The sequence below is a fragment of the Ornithorhynchus anatinus genome, chromosome 16 (assembly GCF_004115215.2).
Source record: "Ornithorhynchus anatinus isolate Pmale09 chromosome 16, mOrnAna1.pri.v4, whole genome shotgun sequence".
Classification (NCBI taxonomy): domain Eukaryota; kingdom Metazoa; phylum Chordata; class Mammalia; order Monotremata; family Ornithorhynchidae; genus Ornithorhynchus; species Ornithorhynchus anatinus.
In genome coordinates, this window is record NC_041743.1 from 46,029,705 (window position 1) to 46,048,191 (window position 18,487).

Consider the following 18,487-nt stretch of genomic DNA (forward strand, 5'->3'; position numbering starts at 1 on the left):
GCGGGAGGTGTGGCCGTGGCCCGTCCGGCGCAGTGACCTGTCCGCCTTCCCTCCGCCCGCCGCCCCTCCAGCCTCGCCCACCCGCTGACCCACCCAGCTTCGCCCACGTGGACATACCTCTTCCCGGGCACACACACATCCACGCATACAGATACACTTCCACAAAACCGCCCCAGTGCACACACTTACATTCTCAGCCACACTTGGTCGTGCGAGAGTGCACACACTGCAGTGCTTGCATCTATAGGCCCCTTATATACGCGCACACACACGCGAATACCAGCTTTCGCCCACAAACCCACATTCTCCACTGCCGGGCTCAGACACCCACTTCATCTGGGTTCTCACGCAGGCTCCCCCCGGACAGGCCCTCCTCCCGGCCCGCAGCCTCGCATCCCCGTTTCCAGCCACGCTGAAGGCGTTTACGACCTCGTCCTTCCGAGCGCCTCAATTGAGCCCAGAATAATAATAATGTTGGTATTTGTTAAGCGCTTACTATGTGCCGAGCACTGTTCTAAGCGCCGGGGTGGACACAGGGGAATCAGGTTGTCCCACGTGGGGCTCACAGTCTTAATCCCCATTTTACAGATGAGGGAACTGAGGCACCGAGAAGTTAAGTGACTTGCCCAAAGTCACACAGCTGGCAAGTGGCAGAGCCGGGGTTCGAACCCATGACCTCTGACTCCAAAGCCCGTGCTCTTTCCAGTGAGCCACGCTGCTTCTCTGAGCCAGAGCTAGCCGGGACGGAGGGAAGGCACTCGCGCATCGGCGCTTAGTCTCTACAATGGGTGGTCCTTCTCTACAGAATGTTCCTTCGTCCTGGAGGGAGACATCGCTAGCGACCAAATGCAGCCGAGGATGCATGTGAGGCTGAAAAAATCTATGCGTCACGCTAGGCACGCTCCCGGAGACGGTCTCCAGAACTGTCATGGTTGAGGTTTTTTTATGGTATTTGTTAAGCGCTTACTATGTGACAGGTACTGTACTAAACTCTGGGTAGAGACAAGCTAATCAGGCTGGACACGGTCTTAATCCCCATTTTCGGATGAGGTAACTGAGGCATGGAGAAGTCACTTATGACGCCTAAAATGACACAGCAGACAAGTGGGCTTAGAACACAAATCCTGCTGACTCCCAGGCCCACTACACCACAGTGCAGCGCCTGGGACTATTTTCAATTTTGCTTTCTTGTCTCTTGATCCTTACGAGGTCTGTGCTAGAAAAGAATCGCCCCTTTCCCGATTGTGGTGGGCCGATCGCGTGTGCAGAGCGGCATGATGGGCTCTCGCGATGTGCACAACGCTGGACTGGAAGCCCCCTGCTCACCTAGCGTTAGACTGGGCCCCCGCTGTGTACTAACCGCTGCAACAGGAGCTCAGTGTGTGCATAGTGCTGGCCCGGTCCCATTGAGTGCACAGCGTTGTAACCGGCTCTCGCTGTGTGCAGAAGTCTGATCCGGGGGGCCTGCTGTGTACCGAGCTCTGTAACGGGCGCCCAGTGGATTGCATAGCACTATACCCGCAGCTCGTTGAGCGCACAGCGCTATAATGGGTGCCCGCTGGGTGCAGAGTGCTGTAATGGGCGCCCGCCGGTGCGGAGCGTTGAAGAACACGCGGGAAATCAAGCGGGCAGAGAGAACGTGGCTGCGCCTCCCGCCGGATTCGCCCCGCTTCCTTCGCGGTTCGGTCTCGGGCCGTTGAAGGTCAGGCAGCGGTCAGTGGCCGGGAAAGTGTCAAGCAAGAAAAAGAGGAAAAGAAATCTGAAGGATGCCCGTCCCCACCTCTTTTCCACACGTCTCTCCCCCCGCCCCCCAGCCCCCGGAAAGGAGTTTAGGCTGCTCCATCGGCCGGGGCTGGGGGCCGAGGGGCCGGGGGCCGGGGGCCGGGGCTGGCGGCCGTGAAAAGGTCTTTCAGCTTCGGCGCCTCTGTCGGGTGCTTGGGAAGCGAATAAAGTCCCTCTGTGCCCTGCCCGCCGCAGCGGGGAACACAAACTCGTTTCACGTAGATCTGGGGGCGGAGCCGGGGCCAGGGGAGGCCCGGGAGCTCATCCGGCGGCAGTTTTAAGACCTCCACCGGCCCCCACCCCAAATTCACACAGGACCTGCCTGCTGGGGATAAGCGGGCGGGGGGGCGGGGTGGAGGGGTGGCGAAGAGAATGTGACTCGCACCCTCCAGGAGAGAGAACACATCGCCAAGAGGCCTTTAAAAAAATGGTATTTGTAAAGTGCTTACTACGTGCCAGGCACTATACTAATTACAGGGGTAAATACAAAATAATCAGGTTGGACACAGTCCATGTCCCTCATGGGACTCAAAGTCTTAACCCCCATTTTACAGATGAGGTAAATGAGACACAGAGAAGTAACTGAGGTGATGCCTCAGAGCAGGCAAGTGACAGAGTCAGAATTAGAACCCAGAGCTTCTGACTCCAAGGCCCATGCTCTTTCCATTAGGCCACACTGCTTCTCACAGATTCTGCCCTCATTTCCCCTACTCCCTCTGCATCATTCTTGTACTTGAATCTGTACCCTTTATTCACCCCACCCTTGGCCCACAATCCATGTTCATATACACAATTTTATACCTGTCTCCCCATCTAGACTATATGCTCCTTGTGGACAGGGAATGTGTTTAACAACTGTTGTAATGTACTTTTCCCAGTGTTTAGTACAGTGTTCTGCAAACAGTAAGTGCTCAATAAATACCATAGATCGATTGAGATGGCTCTATCCAGGCCTGATGATTGACTGTTGTCATCTCAAGGTGGGTAGGGGGCCGTCATCCCCCCCCCCCCGGCAACCACTGGGTCCCTGAGGGAGGGGCTGTCTGGGTGGGGGCTGGGGAGATGACCCTTAGCCCAGGGGTCAAGATCTTTCCACTGGAAAAAAATGCTCTCTCCTCAAACCCCCCACTTCTCCCACTCCTCTTCCCCCTCCCTGGAGAACTGGAGGCGGGCCCTGATACATAAAGAACCTTCCCCAGGCCCATCCCATCCCCTCACACTGCTACTGCCCTTAGGAGGCAGATGACGGCAGTCAATCAGCCTTGCTCCCGGTACTCAGAGGAGGGAGAGGAGTCTGCCCACCTGATAATAGTAATAGTGGCATTTATTAATGATAATGTTGGTATTTGTTAAGCACTTACTATGTGCACAGCACTGTTCTAAGCGCTGGGGTAGATACAGGGCAATCAGGTTGTCCCTCGTGAGGCTCACAGTCTTAATCTCCATTTTACAGATGAGATAACTGAGGCACAGAGAAGTTAAGTGACTTGCCCACAGTCACACAGCTGACGAGTGGCAGAGCTGGGATTCGAACCTATAACCTCTGACTCTCAAGCCCGGGCTATTTCCACTGAGCCACGCTGCATTAAGCGTTTACTCTGTGCCAGGAATTGTACTAAGTGCTGGAGTAGATACAAGACAGTCAGGTTACCACCAGTCTATATCCCATGAAGCTCATAGTCTAAGTAGGAGGTAGAATAAGTATCTTATCCCTATTTTACAGATGAGAAAACTGAGGTTCAGAGAAGTTAAGTGACTTTCCCGAAATCATATAGCAGGCAAGTGGTAGAGCTGGGATTAGAACTTCCGATTTCCAGGCTTGGACTCTTTCCACTAGGCCACACCTCTAGACTGTAAACTCATTTTGGACAGGGAATATGTCTATTGTTGTATTGGACTCTGCCCAGCGCTTAGTACAGTGCTCTGCATACAGTAAGTAATCAATAACTGACTACTTCTCTTGATAACCCTCAACTTGTGTTTTCAAGTCATACTGAGTCAAGGGTCACTTGGGTCCCCACTGCTCGTAGTCAATCAGGCAGGGTGTGGTCCTCAGAAACGGCCACAGGTCTCTGTATCACACAGTTCCCAGAGTCCTCATCTGCCCTTGGGTGCCAGGTCTGGGACCCGGTTCTCCTGGTCATTTTATTGCCCCTCTCGCCCACCTCCATCTTGGCTCCTCTCCCTCTCCCTCCCTGCCACCTGTCACCCTTACATCTTCCACTCTGGCCTGCTCAGCCCAGTCCCAATCCCAGCCCAGTCCCACCCTGCCCAGACCTAGCACCAACCCGGGCCCAGCACAGCCCCGGCCCAGTCCCAGTTCCAAGTTGGACTGACTTGCCAGGGTGGGACCCAGAAAGTCAGAGTCCAGTTTTGAAGGAAGATAGGGGTGGGAAACCTATCAGATCACAGCCTACCTCCAGCCCTGGGCACCAGGGGCCCATAGAGTGGGGCAGGGGGACTAAAGAGGGTGCCAAGTAGCAAGAAAGGCTGGAACGGCAAAGCCAGGGTCCCCAGAAACAGAGTAGGGAGGGGAGACCGGAAGGGCACAGTCAGGGACCCCAAACACAGACCAGGCAGGGAATAGCCAAGTTGGATTTAATAAAACTCCTCTCAGGGTCACATACAGAAGCAAATCAGGGCCTGGAGTGCAAGAGAGGCTAGGACCCCATGGTGGGGACTGTGGGAGGCAGACAGAGAGTCCCAGGCTCACAGTGGCCCACCCAACCTCAGCTTCAGTAGAGAGCTCCCTACTCTCCATGTCCCCCACTTCTCAGGGCCTCCCAGGTGGACAGATACATTGGGTCCTCAATCCCACCCCCAACTCCAGCCCAGATCCCAGAGATGGCCATTAGGGACTGAAAGAGGGAGGGTGGGTGGCAGACAGGTTGGCATGGCTGTCCCTGCTTGAGCGGAGAGGGGGAGCACGTAATGGAGAGGGCGATGGTGCAGATCAGAGCATGTGCATGCCACGGGGCAGTCCCGAAGTCTCAATCTCAGGAGCCGCTGGGGGCAGGAGCCGGAAGGGGCCGGGGCCAGGAGAGGTGAGGCTGCTGAGTCCTAAACCTCGGAGTATGGCGGGGGTCTGGCACCCTTCCCCGGAAGCGCCATGGCCTCCTCGTAGGATGGCAGGGCCACCTGAGGAGAGGGAGCCAAAGGCAGTCAGCTGGACTCAGCCCAAGCGTACCCCCCACTGTCCTCACCCTCACCCCATCCCTCACTTCTTCACCCTCTTTACCTCCCAACGTCTCTGGGGGAAAATGTGTTTCATGCTGTTTGGGATGAACCTACCACCCTCTAGCTCCAGCGGGGGCCCCTTGCCCTAGGGTGGGGAGGATCTGGGGGAGCAGAAGAGCCCCCAGCCCCAGAACCTTTTGACTGGAGGTGGCTCAGGCCCTGCCTGCAGGTCAGTGGGGCCTGGCCACGGATCCCCACTGCTAGTCCTTTCCACCAGGGCTCCTTGGTCTTCCCTATCCCTCCGTGCCTGGTTCTGGCCCTGGCCCTTGCATTAGCACCCTGGGGGGGGCAGAGGGAAGTGGAACCTGGTAGGAACTTGCCTGCTGCAGGAGCCTCGGAGTGACCTTTCCGCCAGTGGCCTGCTGGGCTTGGATGTCCCGGTAGCATCTCCAGACACATTTGAACATGTAAACCTGGAGAAGGAGACATGGCCGGCATGGGGTCCTCCCACCCACAGGGCTTAAGGGCATAGGAGGCCTAGTAGCCTGGAGAAGTGTGTGAAACCTGCCCCTTCTCTGCCTCCTGACCTGGCCAGGACTATGCTACGCTGGACGGGGGAAGCGGGTGACAGGAAGGACCGAATAGCCATATCTCTGTCCCTAAAGTTTTGGTAGATTGTTTACATGGTAAATCAAAACACTATTCTTGGGAAGGGGCATCCCTCCAGCCCTTTCTCCCACCAACCCACCTCTCTGAGTTCTCAGTCCTCCACAAGAATTATCTGTGGTAATCTGTCTCTCTCCACCCTGGAAATCTGGGTGCCTTGTGGATTAAAGGTGCATTGTGTGTCCGGGTACCACGTGTATCTGTGTGCGACATATGTCGAAGGATGTGTGTATCTGACTACATTGTGTGTCTGGGTGCACTGTCCGGGTACGCTATCCATTGGGGAGTATTGTGTGTCTGAGTACGTTGTCTATTTGGGTACACTGTATATTTGGGTATGCTGTGTATCTGGGAGTGTATTCTGGTTGATATAGCCCAGCTGGAAAAATACTCAGCACATTATCGAGGGGGTAGAACTACTGAGCCAAAGGGTCTGAAGGAGCAAGAGGAAGCTTAGTCCTGTTACCTGCCCCTTCCTTGGGATTACATCCCTCAAATTTTGGAAGGATTATATTTCCCAGAACGTTCTGGGAGATTGGACTCTTCTGTGGAAGCTTTGGGATCAACCAATGGGAGTGTGGAAAGTGTTCAGCCAATTAGCATGCTAGGAAAGGCAGGGGAGGGGTAGTTGGTTCGGCAGTCTCGCTGTCTCCTCCCTCCCACAGCCTAGGGAAGACAGGCAACTCTTTTCCTGAGGGAGGGGTGAGTGTGAACTGTGAACGGTGGGAAGTGTGAATGGTGAGGTCAGGCACTACACACGTGCTCAAGCCCTAGAAAGCATATGTGTCTGTGCACATTTGTGGAGTTGTTGAAGCTTGAGGATGGAGTTAAGGAAGTGTGAGAGCTTGGATTTCACTGTCTCTCCCCACTTGGCGCTCAGTGCGCATGAACCCTGATTCCTGGAGCTGAGACTACCATGGCGATTTGAGAGCGTCTGGAGCCAGTGTGAATTTCCCTGGGTTCCTCCACCTTTAATCCTGGGCCACGGGTCCCCCATCGCCCCCTGCCCCCAGATGGCAGGGGCAGTTCTGAGGGATGATCTGGGAGGGGAGAGAATGTGAAGAGCCCAAGATGAAGCAATGAGATCTGGGAACCTGCAGTGCAAGCAGCCAGGAGGCTGAACCCACTTCTGTCCTCACAGAGAGGAGGCTCCTGCTTCCTGGTCCCTGACCCAGCCCCCTCCTAAAGCCTGAACCGCCCCCGCCACCCGACCCCCCCACACACCAGATTCTGCACCCTCCCCAGCCTCCCAGACCTGCCCCCTATCCTCAGGACCAAGCCCTCCAACCCCCATGCCCCACCCCTTCCACTCCAGGCTCTACCCTCTGGGTCATTCCCCATCTTGGGAGTTACCTTCAAGGTGAGGACAGCCACAAATGCCACTGAGAACAGGAGCATGGTCGTGAGGAAGCCCTTCCCCTCCTGGCTCGGGAGATAATTCTGCAACAGAAGGGGGTTGGGGGGAGTTCAGCCACGGTGGCCGCCAGGAAGTGGTCAGGTGTGTGTGGTGGGTGGGGCGGGGGGTGCTCAGCCATTGGCACCACTGGAAACCAGTCAGTGAAGGCTTCAGCCTCGGTGCCTGCCGGGAACCAATCAGGGCTCCATTCAGCTGCTCAGACCCAGCACCGGCACTGCCAGTGGATGGGACAGGGGCTCAATATCAGCCCCCTGGGTTGGATGGATATTGTGGCCTTATTCATGGGGAGACCCCAATCCCTAAATTATGGGGAGTAGGGATGGGCAATGGGCACCACTGGACGTAACAACCCTGGGACACCCACAATCCCAGCTCCCCCGAGGGTCCCTTGCCATTCAGTCAGCTAATCAATGACCTGAGCTGGGAAGGCCCCTTCATTCCACTCCAGGGTCCCTGCCAGCACCATGTTGCTCTAATGGACAGGGACTCCCTCCCACCCCTACCCCTGCCCCTCACCTTGCTACTGCCCAAGAAGGCTCAGAGAACTCCCCAGAGCCCAGAAGAGCAGCATGGCCTAGTGGATAGAGCACGGGCCTGGGAATCAGAAGGACCTGGGTTCTAATCCCAGATCCGCCACTTGTCTCCTGTGTGCTCTTGGACAAGCCACTTAGTTTCTATATGCCTTAGTTACTTCATCTGTAAAATGGGGATTAAGACTGTGAGCCTCATATAGGATATGAACTGTGTCCAACCTGATTAGCCTGTATCTACACCATCACTTAGTACAGTGCCTGGTACATAGTAAGCACTTAACAAATACCACAGAAAAATCTTCATGGTTGGGGAGGAATTAGAACAAGTGTGGATGGGGGTGGGGAGTGCCCCTGGTCGTAATGATCCTTGAAACGCCTCCAGAAAAGCCCATTTCATCTCAGAGGGAGGACAGGCAGTCAGGATTGGAGCCCTCAGACAAAGCCTTGAGGGAGCATGCTAGAGAGAGAACGAGCCTATGAGAGACCCTACCTTAGTACACCCAGAGCTTGATCAGGGGTCCAAGGGAGCTCAGGGCCAAAGGGGGACAGGAATCAAGGAGAGGCTAGGGGAGGAGTTTTTGAGGAGGCTGTGAAGTTAAGGTCTGTGAGGTTCCTAATTGGTTAATTAGAGGAAGAATCAGGGATGGAGAGGGGAGAGTCAAGAGCACTGGATGGGCCACACTGGATCACTGGAGGAGAGTCAGGGCTGTTGGATGGCTCGTGCTGAGTCACTGGAGAAAGTCATGGGTGGAGAGGGGAGAGTCAAGGGTGTTGGATATTTCATCCTTAAACGTGAGGATGGGTGTCCAGGCAGGGAACCAGCGTATGGTTCCTCTATCTGAGGCCCCCCTGGGTGACTATACTGTGGGGTGTTTTGGGGTGGCGTCACTTAAGGGCCTCCTTCCCGGCCCCACCACACTCCTGACCGGCAGGGCCTCCCTTCTCCAACTGCCTGTGCTCCCCATCTTACCATGTGGTTCATGGCTTTGAAGTTGAGATATGCTGGCACTTCCATGTAGGAGCTACAGAGGGCCAGGACACTGAGGCAGAAATCCAGGAGCTGCAGGGCTACACGGGGAGTCTTGGGCCGTCCTCTCTGGCAAAGGCAAGGGGAAGGAGGAGGAAAGATGAGTGAACAGTTACAAGTTGGCCAAAATCAGGAAATTAAGGTCAGACTCCACCCCCAAACCCTTCCAGGGCATCTTATTTCCATCTCAGGTCAGCCTTTGGGCACTGGCTGGCCCAAAAGGGTGTTGCCTGGAGAGGTGCCTCTCAGCCCTGGTGGGGATCCTGGGCTTGGTCTATGCCACCTGCACAATAGGGACCAGAATAAGCTTCCTATCTCGAGGTCCATATCTTGAGTATAGGGGGCTGGAGGTGTGTCCCTAGAGTCATGGACACTGGCGAGGTCAGTGCTAGAGAGCACAACCAAGACGACCCCAAGGGTCTGGACCAGGGAGGGGAGCACAGGGTCAGGACTCACCAGCTTCATCCTCCCACCTGCTTCTCAGGGTCAGGCCGGAATGCTGGCCTGGCCACACTCAGCAGTAGCGTACCTGTTGTGTTGGTCTGGGTACCTGTTGTGTGTAGAGTGCTGGGCCGGGCACCTGCTGTGTGTGCAGCACTGGGTCAAGCACCCACTGTGTGCAGAGAGCTGGCCAGGCACCTGCTGTGTGCAAAGTGCTGGACCAGGCACCCTCTGGGTGCAGAGTGCTGGACCAGGCACCTTCTGGGTGCAGAGTGCTCTATTGGGGCTGGGAATTGTATCCCAGAAGAACTCACCGCTCGGGTCGCTGTGGCCAGCCGCAGGTAGCCTGGGAGTTCGATGTAGGTGCCCAGAAGCGTGAGGAGGCCCAGCAGGAAATCCATGATTTGCAGGGACAGAAAAGGCAGGAGGCAGCGCTCCCGCTTCTGCAGGCAGGAGCAACATAGGTCACCCCCAGCCCTCCTTCCCCATCCCAGTGCCGGGGCCAGGCTCCCTCCCCCTTGTTGGAGGGAAGCGAGTCCACCTCCGTGTGCCCCAAGTAAAGGCAGGGTGTCCGACACCACGTGTTTTCGCTCGTTGGAATCCTAGCTCTGGGAGGGGTTGGGCCGTGATGGTGGTCTTCTAGACTGTGAGGCCGCTGTGGGCAGGGACTGTCTCTCTTTGTTGCTGAATTGTACTTTCCAAGTGCTTAATACAGTGCTCTGCACACAGTAAGCGCTCAATAAATATGATTAAATGAATGGTCTTGAGATTTCTTGACACTTGGTGAGAGTGAGACTGACAGAATTATCCTGTCATCTCCAGACTCTCCTGATCCTCTCTTCTGGACTCCCCACCTCAGGCTTCCACTTCTCATGCCTCTCCGCCAACACGTGCACACACACAAACACCCACACACACCTACACACACACACACCCTTTCTCACTCACCTTGATGACGCCGAAGAGTAGGCTGACACTAACGATGAACAGCATGCCAAGGAGCAGGAAGCTGGAGGCAATGTCTACTGTAGGGAGAGAGGGACGACAATCATGGACAGAGAGCTCCACTGCCCTCCCCCAGGAGCCACCAGCCTGTCCAATCCAGGGCTCCAACAGTGGCACCAGGATGCTGGGAAGAGCCGAGTGCTGGTTGCCTTCCTGGACGCTCACCCTCATGGTGAGGGACGGCCCACCCAATACCCCTGACACTCTGGTGGGGTGGGAATTCTGTGTTGGGCCTGCCCCATCCCTCTGGCTTCTGGTCCTCCTCCTCACTTCCCCCAGCTCTATAATCTCCACCCTGCCCCCTCTCAACCCTTCTGGCCTCTCCTTGGGTTAAAGAGGTTCTGTTCCCCTGACTGTCCTAGTGGCCCTGCTCCATTCTGCCCCTCCCTTCTGTCCACAGGTCCTGGGAGCTTATGGACCCAGGTGCTAGGGGTTCAGAGCCCTATCCATTCCATCCAGGCCAATGAGGGTCGTGGGAAGGTGGGGAGGTATCAAGGGGGCCACTGGCTACATTGCCTTGATATCTGGGAAGGGAGTCCAGCTTTAGCCTCTCCCACCAGGGATGGAGATAAGGAATCAACTGGTGACTGGTCAACCCCTCTGCACCTGACCTGCCCCCAGCCTACCCAAGCGGTAGGAGCGGGTCCCCGTGACCTGGCACTGGCCCTTGCCGCTGGACACCTCCACAGCATGTTCCACCAGCAGCAGGACACTCACTACCTGTAGAGGGAAGAATGAAGGCATGCGGGCATGTAAGGGGATGTGAGGGGGTAGAGGTACTCACAACTGGCACACATATATACACACTCAGAGTCATATAGATGAAAACACACCAACAAAACCTGGGTGCACACAGAGGCACAGACACACAAACACAGGGACACCTGTGACTGCATCCAGCCCTAGGGCTGGGAGAGTCAGTCCAGAGGTCAGACCAGCAGTGGGTGAGGATGGGGCTGTCTGGAACACTGGACTTAAATGGAGGGGGGTGAAGGGCATCCTGGAGGAGAAGGGCTTTCCCTTGAGCTTTTCAAAGTGTGTGTGTGTGTGTGTGTGTGTGTGTGTTAGGGGATGAAGGCAGCGGGGCTCTGGAGTTGTGGGTGTGGGTGCTTGTCTTGGGGGCTCCTGGATGAATCTGGCCTGGAAGGAGGTGCCTGGGTGGAGGTGGCCCCTGTGACTATAGCCCAGGCAACAGCCACAGGTTTTAAAGAAACTGAATGACAACTGGGGTACAGGGGTGGGGGGAGCAAGAGGCAGATGCAAGGGAGGGGAGGCAGTGCCCATGGGAAAGGGGAGTCACCACCCGGCTTGGGGGACCGGGGAGCTGGCCCTCGGGCTGTCTGATGTCCCTGAGAAGCCAGGGAAGTTCATTCCCCATCTCCTGTGTCTGCCCCCAGCTGCCCAATCCTCCCCACAGGGCAATATCCAAATGACCTCCAGGGTCTGAGGGCTAGGGGGCCCGGGAGACCTCCTGGCTCAGGTGTTGAGTCTCTGGAAGGGGGTCTGAAGACAGCAGGGGTTCTGCTCTCACTTGAGATGGAGGGACACAGTTAGGGGGAGCAGGGCCGGCAGCTGTCCCATCCTCCACTTCCGAAGAATGTAGGCAACCAGAACCTTGCTCCCCAGAATGTTAGGGGAGAGGTCTCTATTCTCCTCTCAGGGCCCTGAACCAGCCCTCCCAGACCTCCTGGCACCATCCTATCCCAGAAACCTGACCAAAGCTACAGTCCCCTGGGGGCTCAGTTGGAACTCCCAAAATTGCATCATGGGGTAGGTGATTGGGGAGAAAATGCACATACACACTCACACACTTCTGTACCCCAGCAGGCCCCTCACACTCTGCCCCACCTCTCTGGAGACAGGCGCACAGAATCCCACATGGACCAGGATGACTAGTGAGAGACAAGAATCAATACTGCAGAGGATAAATCGATTGAGGAGATGAAATTTTCCCAGAAAAGTCAGGCTGAGCCCTGCTCACTGAAAAGTCACCCACCTGCCCCTTTCCAGGACCCAGTGCTGCCACTGGCTCGACTCCACTCTGAGTCCCAGGATGAGGGATATGGGTTACAGGATATGGGACATAGGACAACTGGCAAAACACTGTGAACTGTTTCATAGTCAGCACAACGACCTCGACCGAAAGTCCAGCCTGTCCATTCATTCCATCATATTTATTGAGCACTTACTGTGTGCAGAGTCCACACCAGACCACCCTCCCTGCCCGCCCCCCCCCAGCTCAGGATCACTCCATCAGCCCACCAAACTGAGTATAGCCACTGAATTCTGCCTCCTGGGCAGCAAACAGCAAAACAATACACGGATGGAGGGGGAATTAGACAACTAATATGAAGAAAGCTAACTCGACCTTCAGGATCTTGCCTGACAGAGAATCTGGTATAGACACTGAGCTTCTACCAAATTGGTTCTCACTGAGCCACTGCTGTTACTGCTGTGCCCACGCTCTCTCAGGGCCAGGAGTCTTGGACCTTCGCTAAAGCCCTTCAGAAAGCCCTTAGAGAAGCAGCATGGCCTAGTGGATAGAGCATGAGCCTGGGAATCAGAAGGACCTGGGTTCTAATGCCGGTTGCACCACTTGTCTGCTGTGTGACCTTGGGCAAGTCACTTCACTTCTCTGTGTCTCACTTACCTCATCCGTAAAATGAGGATTAAGACTGTGAGCCCTATATGGGAGAAGGACTGTGTCTAACCAGATTAATTTGTTTCTAACCCAGTGCTTAGTATAATGCCTGGCACATAGATCTTAATGCTATATATATATATATATATATATGCATATATATATATAAAAAACCATTTGGTCTCCCTGGAGGTTTCACTAGCGTCATCTACAAGCCAGGTGCCACCATGCATGGCAGGGTGGCACCTCCACAGAGAGGTCTCAAAAAGCAGTGGCGGGCAGGCAGGGCGTGACTGGGTGTCTGCGGGACCTGTCACAGCTGGGCCGTGGGATCTTCTTGGCGGGGGCTGGAAGGGAGGGATCTGTTCCAGTGAGCTCACCCATCTCAGCCAAAACAGCTCAGTGGGGCCATGGAGTAAACTGTGCCCCAGGGTGACCGGTCAACTGAGCCCACCCATCTCCTGGCCAATTAGGTGCCGGTGACCCACGCTCTCCCTCACTCTCATGGTGACAAGTGTAGGCTCTGATGAGCAGGCTGGGAGAGTTCTGGGGAGGGGGGAATCCCAGAGGTTATGTCAAGGCCAAGATGCTCTGGAGAGAGTCACTTCCTCCCCACAACCCAGACGGAGCTGTCCGTTCCCCACTGCTGCCCCCGGTTCCCAAAATAAAGCAGCGGCTTCCGGTGGGGTTGGCCACTTGAGACGACAGTCTACATGCAAGTGGGTGGGGAGGACAAGGCCTGCTGTGGCCCAAGATTCAGAGTCAGGATGAAACACATTTTGAATTGGGCTGAGAAATCCGGTCAGAGTCTCTGGGCCAGCAAAGGCCCCTCCCACTCCTCCTCCAAGCTGCCCATCCCAACACAGGCCCACAAAGCCCCCAAGCTTCAGGCAGAGAGGTCCCACAGCAATGACCTGGTCAGCTGCAAGGGTGTAGAACTGCACATTCAGTAAGGAGGAATTGCAAAACCCTTGTGGGCAGCATTTGTGTCTACCAATTGTACTCTCCCAAGTGGTGAGTACAATGTTCTGCCTTCATTTCACCTACTCCCTCTTCCTTCTGCATCATCTATGCACTTGGATCTGTACCCTTTAAGCACTTGATCTTCACCCCACCCTCAGCCTCACAGCATTTATGCTTATGACCATAACACATTTTATAATCCTGCAGGTCGAGGATGGCAGACAGCAGGTCTCCAGAGACCTCAGTCGAGGGAACTCGGCCCTCAGATAGAAAATGCTGTGGGCCGAGATGGACTATGCAGCACCTCTGACTCCATCCCTGCCTCTCCCCAGTGACCCAGCATGGACTGTCCAACACCCCTGACCCTCTTTTCTTCATCCCTGAGTCCCTCAGTGACCTAGTGTGGACCATCCAACTCCCCTGATTCTCCTTTCTCCAACACTGACTCTCCCCCAGTGACCCACAGTGGACCATCCAACCCTGCCTCTCCACGAGTGGCCCAGCACAGGCCATCCAACATTCTTGACTCTCCCTCCCAATGTCCAGCATGGATGCTCATCCTTGGGTGTATCCAAACCCCTGTAGACCTGCGGGCATTTCCACTACCCAGTGGCCCCTGGGGATGGGTTCCTGCACTCACCCGGGCTGGGGGGAAGAAGTGTTTTCTGCTGTTCGTCCTGAACCTGTCGCTCTCGCACTCCAGCTCCCAATCAGCATTGCCTAGTGGCAGGAGCGCGGGCTTGGGAATCAGCTTGTCTGCTGTGCAATCTTGGGCAAGTCACTTCACTTCCCTGTGCCTCAGTTACCTCATCTGTAAAATGGGGATTAAGACTACGAGCCCCATGTGGGACAGGGACTGTGTCCAATCTGATTACATTGTATCTCCCCCAGTGCTTAGTACAGTACATGGCACAGAATAAACGCTTAAAAAATACCATAATTAGTTAAGAGCGCGGGCTTGGGAGTCAGAGGTCATGGGTTCGAATCCTGGCTCTGCCACTTGTCAGCTGTGTGAATGTGGGCAAATCACTTAACTTCTCTGTGCCTCAGTTACCTCATCTATATAATGAGGATTCAGACTGTGAGCCTCATGTGGGACAACCTGAGTCTCTCCCAGTGCTTAGAACAGTGCTCTGCACATAGTAAGCGCTTAACAAATACCAACTTTTAAAAAATTATTATTCAAACCTTCCTAAAACCCCAAGTCCTCCAGCAAGCTTTTCCCAAGTAATTTCCCAGCATCCTGAACCGTATAAACCCATCAGGCAACTCTAACACTTAAGAGCTTCTTTATATCAATCAATGGTGTTCACTGAGTGCTTACTGTGTGCCAAGCACTGCACTAGGCTCTTGGGAGAGAAAAATAGAGCTGGTAAGCGTGTGCCCTGCCCAGAAGGAGCTCACATCCTCAAGACTCACGAATACACGTTTATTCGGTTATTTACTCTGCGCCCTCAAGTTGTCTGTACTTTTATGTTTTCGTCCCCATTTAAAGTGGCAGCTCCTTGTGGGTAGGGAACATGCCACTTTGTTATTTTCTACTCCCCCAGCTCTACTTCAGGGCACAGCACCAAGTGGGCATAAGCAAGGGAAGCAGCATGGCCTAGTGGGTAGTGTATAGGCCTGGGTGTCAGAAGGACCTGGGTTCTAATTCCGGCTCTGCCACTTGTCTGCTGTGTGACCTTGGGCAAGTCACTTCACTTTTCTGGGCCTCAACTACCTCATCTGTAAAATGAGGATTAAGACTGTGCACCCCATGTGGGACAGGGATGGTGTCCAACCTGATTACTCTGTATCTCCCCCAGTGCTTAGAACAGTGTTTGACACACAGTAAGCCCCCAAACCATTATTATTAAGTAGGGCGCTCAGCTCAGACTGCTGCTACGGTGGAGGCCACTAGTCCTGGCGAGGACTTGGGGGTCTTGGAGAAACAGCGATCCCGGGTCCACCGGGCTCCGGCCCGGGCCTAACGGGTTCTCTTGGACGAGGTCTCGGGGCACAGGGTAAAGGGGCAGCTGAGTGTAAAAGGGAGCAGCTGTCGAGAGTGAAGGGGAGTGGGCTGGGTCTGGGGGGCGTGGTGGGGCGGGGGCGGGTCCTGCTGGAAAGTCTTCTCTGGAGCCCACCCGAGCGAGGAGCGCCCAAGCCCGAACGCCCCACAGCTTTCGGGCCCCGAAACAGGGGAGGAAGCCACGCACGCATATATGTACACATTCACATGCTGACATACATGCCCACACGCACACAAGTGTACGCCCAGACATTCGTACACGGGCACGGACGGCCCCCACAGATGCACCCACATCCGCGCACCCTTTTTCGCAAATATGCACACGCATTCATTCAATAGTATTGATTGAGCACTTACTATGTGCAGAGCACTGTACTAAGTGCTTGAAATGTACAATTCGGCAAAAGATAGAGCCAATCCTTGCCTAATAACGGGCTCACAGTCTAAAAGGCATGCACAAACGGGCCCCCACTGACCCGCACCCAGGAGTGTAGGTATTCACATACCAGCACACCCATCCATCCACACGGGCGCACCGGGGCCCCGGTTCCTCTTTCCGTGGGAGGCGGGGCCTGGGCCGCGGTTTTCATTTCAAAGAGCGAAAGGGAAAGGAGGTCTCTAACCCAGCGCAGCGCCGCCGTCGCCCCCGCCGCCGCGGGCGGGGGCGGTGGGGGCCCCAGTCACAGCCTCCTCGAGCCCCATCGTCCCCGGGACCCCGGGGGCAGCAGCACTCAGGCTTCTGGGCCGGGCTCCCACCAGCGATGTCCAGGGCCAGGCCGGAGGGCAGGGACTGCCCGCTCCCTCCCTTGCCCCCGCCCCTGGCCTCCCCCAAGGAGGGCAGGTGGCACCGGACGGGGGAGGGGGCAGAGACAGGTCCTCGGCAGTCGGGGATTGAGCCACGACGGACGCTGGCCCCTCCCGGTCTTGAGCTGGGCCCGAACCCCGCAGTGGGCCTCAGGCCTGGGCAGAGTGGCTCGGGGTCAGCCCCTCTCCAGCCAAAGTTGGACAGGGCTGGACAGGGCTGGCCGGTGCCGGGTAGGGCTGGGCGAAGCCCCGCCAGGCCTAGGGCCTCAGGGCCCCACAGGACCCAGCTCCAGAGGGGGTAGGGAGGGGTGCTCCCCAGGCCCGGCGAAGAGGCTCAAGCCATGGATTCCCCCAAAGTCGTCTGGGAAGGATTTACGGTCTAACTCACTTCAAGGGACCCGAACGCACCGCGAGGAGGCCAAAGTTGGGGTTCTGAACAGTTGGTCCCACGGACCGTCTATCCCCCAACGGAGGAGGCTGGAAAGCCAGCTGGGGGGAACCGCCATTCTCCCTCCGTCCAGGGAGATGTGGGGGAGGGAACCGTGGGAGAGGGGACCACTGGGGATGGATGCTCTAGAGGAGGGGGCCACGGGGCGGGGGGACCACAGGGCGGGGAGCCAGGAGGCAGGGCGGTGGGATGGGGGCGCCTTCCCTTACCATGTGGTACCCCGCCAGTGCAGTGGTGGCCACACGGGTGTTGAAGCAGGAGGCCTGGCGCTCGGGGGCCCTCCTGACCAGCGTCTCACCGGGCATCTTGCCGGGTATCTGTGGGGGCATCGACGCCACGGCGGGGGTCTCGGGCAGAGGCGGCCGTTGACGGGTAGAGGAAGAGGAGCGAGAACCTAGACCCCGCCCTAACGGTGGCCACGCCCCCACTTCCTTCCTATGTCCCCAGGGAGGCGCGTTGCCCGCAAGGCCACATGGGAGCCCTGCGGCGCCCATCGTTTGGCACCGGGGCAGCCCACCCCATCCCCTGCCTCCCTGGCTGCCCACTGCACCCGAATCAGGTCTGCGGTAGGCGCCCAGTTTAGGGCTTTACACACAGTAAAGGCTGGGTGTGGAGTTCTGCTCCCATCAGGTGTCCAGTACGGAATTTTGATGGACATCTAATGGGTGTCCAATTCAGCACTATCTAGTAGGTGTCCCGTACAATGCTGCACACAAAGTAGGTCCTTGGGACGGAGCTCTGCACGTATCAAACATCTACGGGGCTCGGAGTCTTGAGGCTTGTGTCGGGATTTGAGGCCCAGCGGAAGAGATCCCGGGCCGGGTCTCTGGTCTGGAGGAGCTCAGGCCTAACCAGGAGGGCGGGAGGGCAGACAAAATGGCGAACGTCTAGAGAGGGAGAAGTTAGGAGTAGGGGTGGGCTGTTGCGATGCCCCAGGGAAAAGCTGTGGGTGAGGGGCAGGCAGCCCCCACTGGCTCCCGGTTCTAGCCCAAACTCCTTATCCCCACTGCTTTTCTTAGGGGGATTGATTCTCTGGGCCTGGCCCAGGAGTAGTAGTAGTAACAGTATTTATTAAGTGGTCCCTGTGTACAGAGCACTTTACTAAATACAGGGAAAGAATAATAATCATTATGGTATTTGTTAAGCGCTTGCTGTGTGCCAGGCACTGTATTAAGCACTGGGGTTGACACAAGTAAATTGGGTCCCTAACCCACAGAGGGCTCACAGTCTCAATCCCCATTTTACAGATGAGGTAACTGAGGCCCAGAGAAGTGAAATGACTTTATCAAGGTCACAGCAGACAAGTGACAGAGCCTGGATTAGAACCCATGACCTTCTGACTCCCAAGCATGTGCTCTTTCCACTACTCCACGCTGCTCCTCAATCCAAAGAATCCGAAGACCCTGATCCTTAGAGGTGTTCTACCTGACCCAGCCCCCCTCCCTCCCCCGTCTGACCCAGCTCACCGGGCCGAAACCCACCTGCCCCAGCCACCTCCACCCGCCCCACCCGGCCCAGTCCACCTGGCCTAGTTCCAGTTGGCCCAGCCATCTCCACTCCACAACCTGGCTAGCC

General features: G+C 56.1%; 1 protein-coding gene across 2 annotated transcripts; it reads right to left on the reverse strand.

Annotated features, from left to right (window-relative positions):
• Positions 1 to 4,363: 4,363 nt before the first annotated feature.
• Positions 4,364 to 17,309, reverse strand: LAPTM5 (lysosomal protein transmembrane 5). 2 transcript variants are annotated; one of them, XM_029080199.2, is made up of 8 exons: positions 17,122 to 17,309; positions 10,675 to 10,768; positions 9,992 to 10,065; positions 9,358 to 9,486; positions 8,546 to 8,671; positions 6,979 to 7,065; positions 5,340 to 5,432; positions 4,364 to 4,920 (listed from the first exon to the last, which is right to left on the reverse strand). In XM_029080199.2, the coding sequence occupies exons 1-8, from the start codon at positions 17,239 to 17,241 to the stop codon at positions 4,843 to 4,845; spliced, it is 801 nt and encodes a 266-aa protein (XP_028936032.1). In that variant the 5' UTR covers positions 17,242 to 17,309; the 3' UTR covers positions 4,364 to 4,842. The 2 variants fall into 2 exon arrangements, with proteins under 2 accessions (XP_028936032.1, XP_028936031.1); XM_029080198.2 differs by having other exon boundaries at positions 9,992 to 10,068; positions 17,122 to 17,306.
• Between the last annotated feature and the right edge of the window lie 1,178 nt (positions 17,310 to 18,487).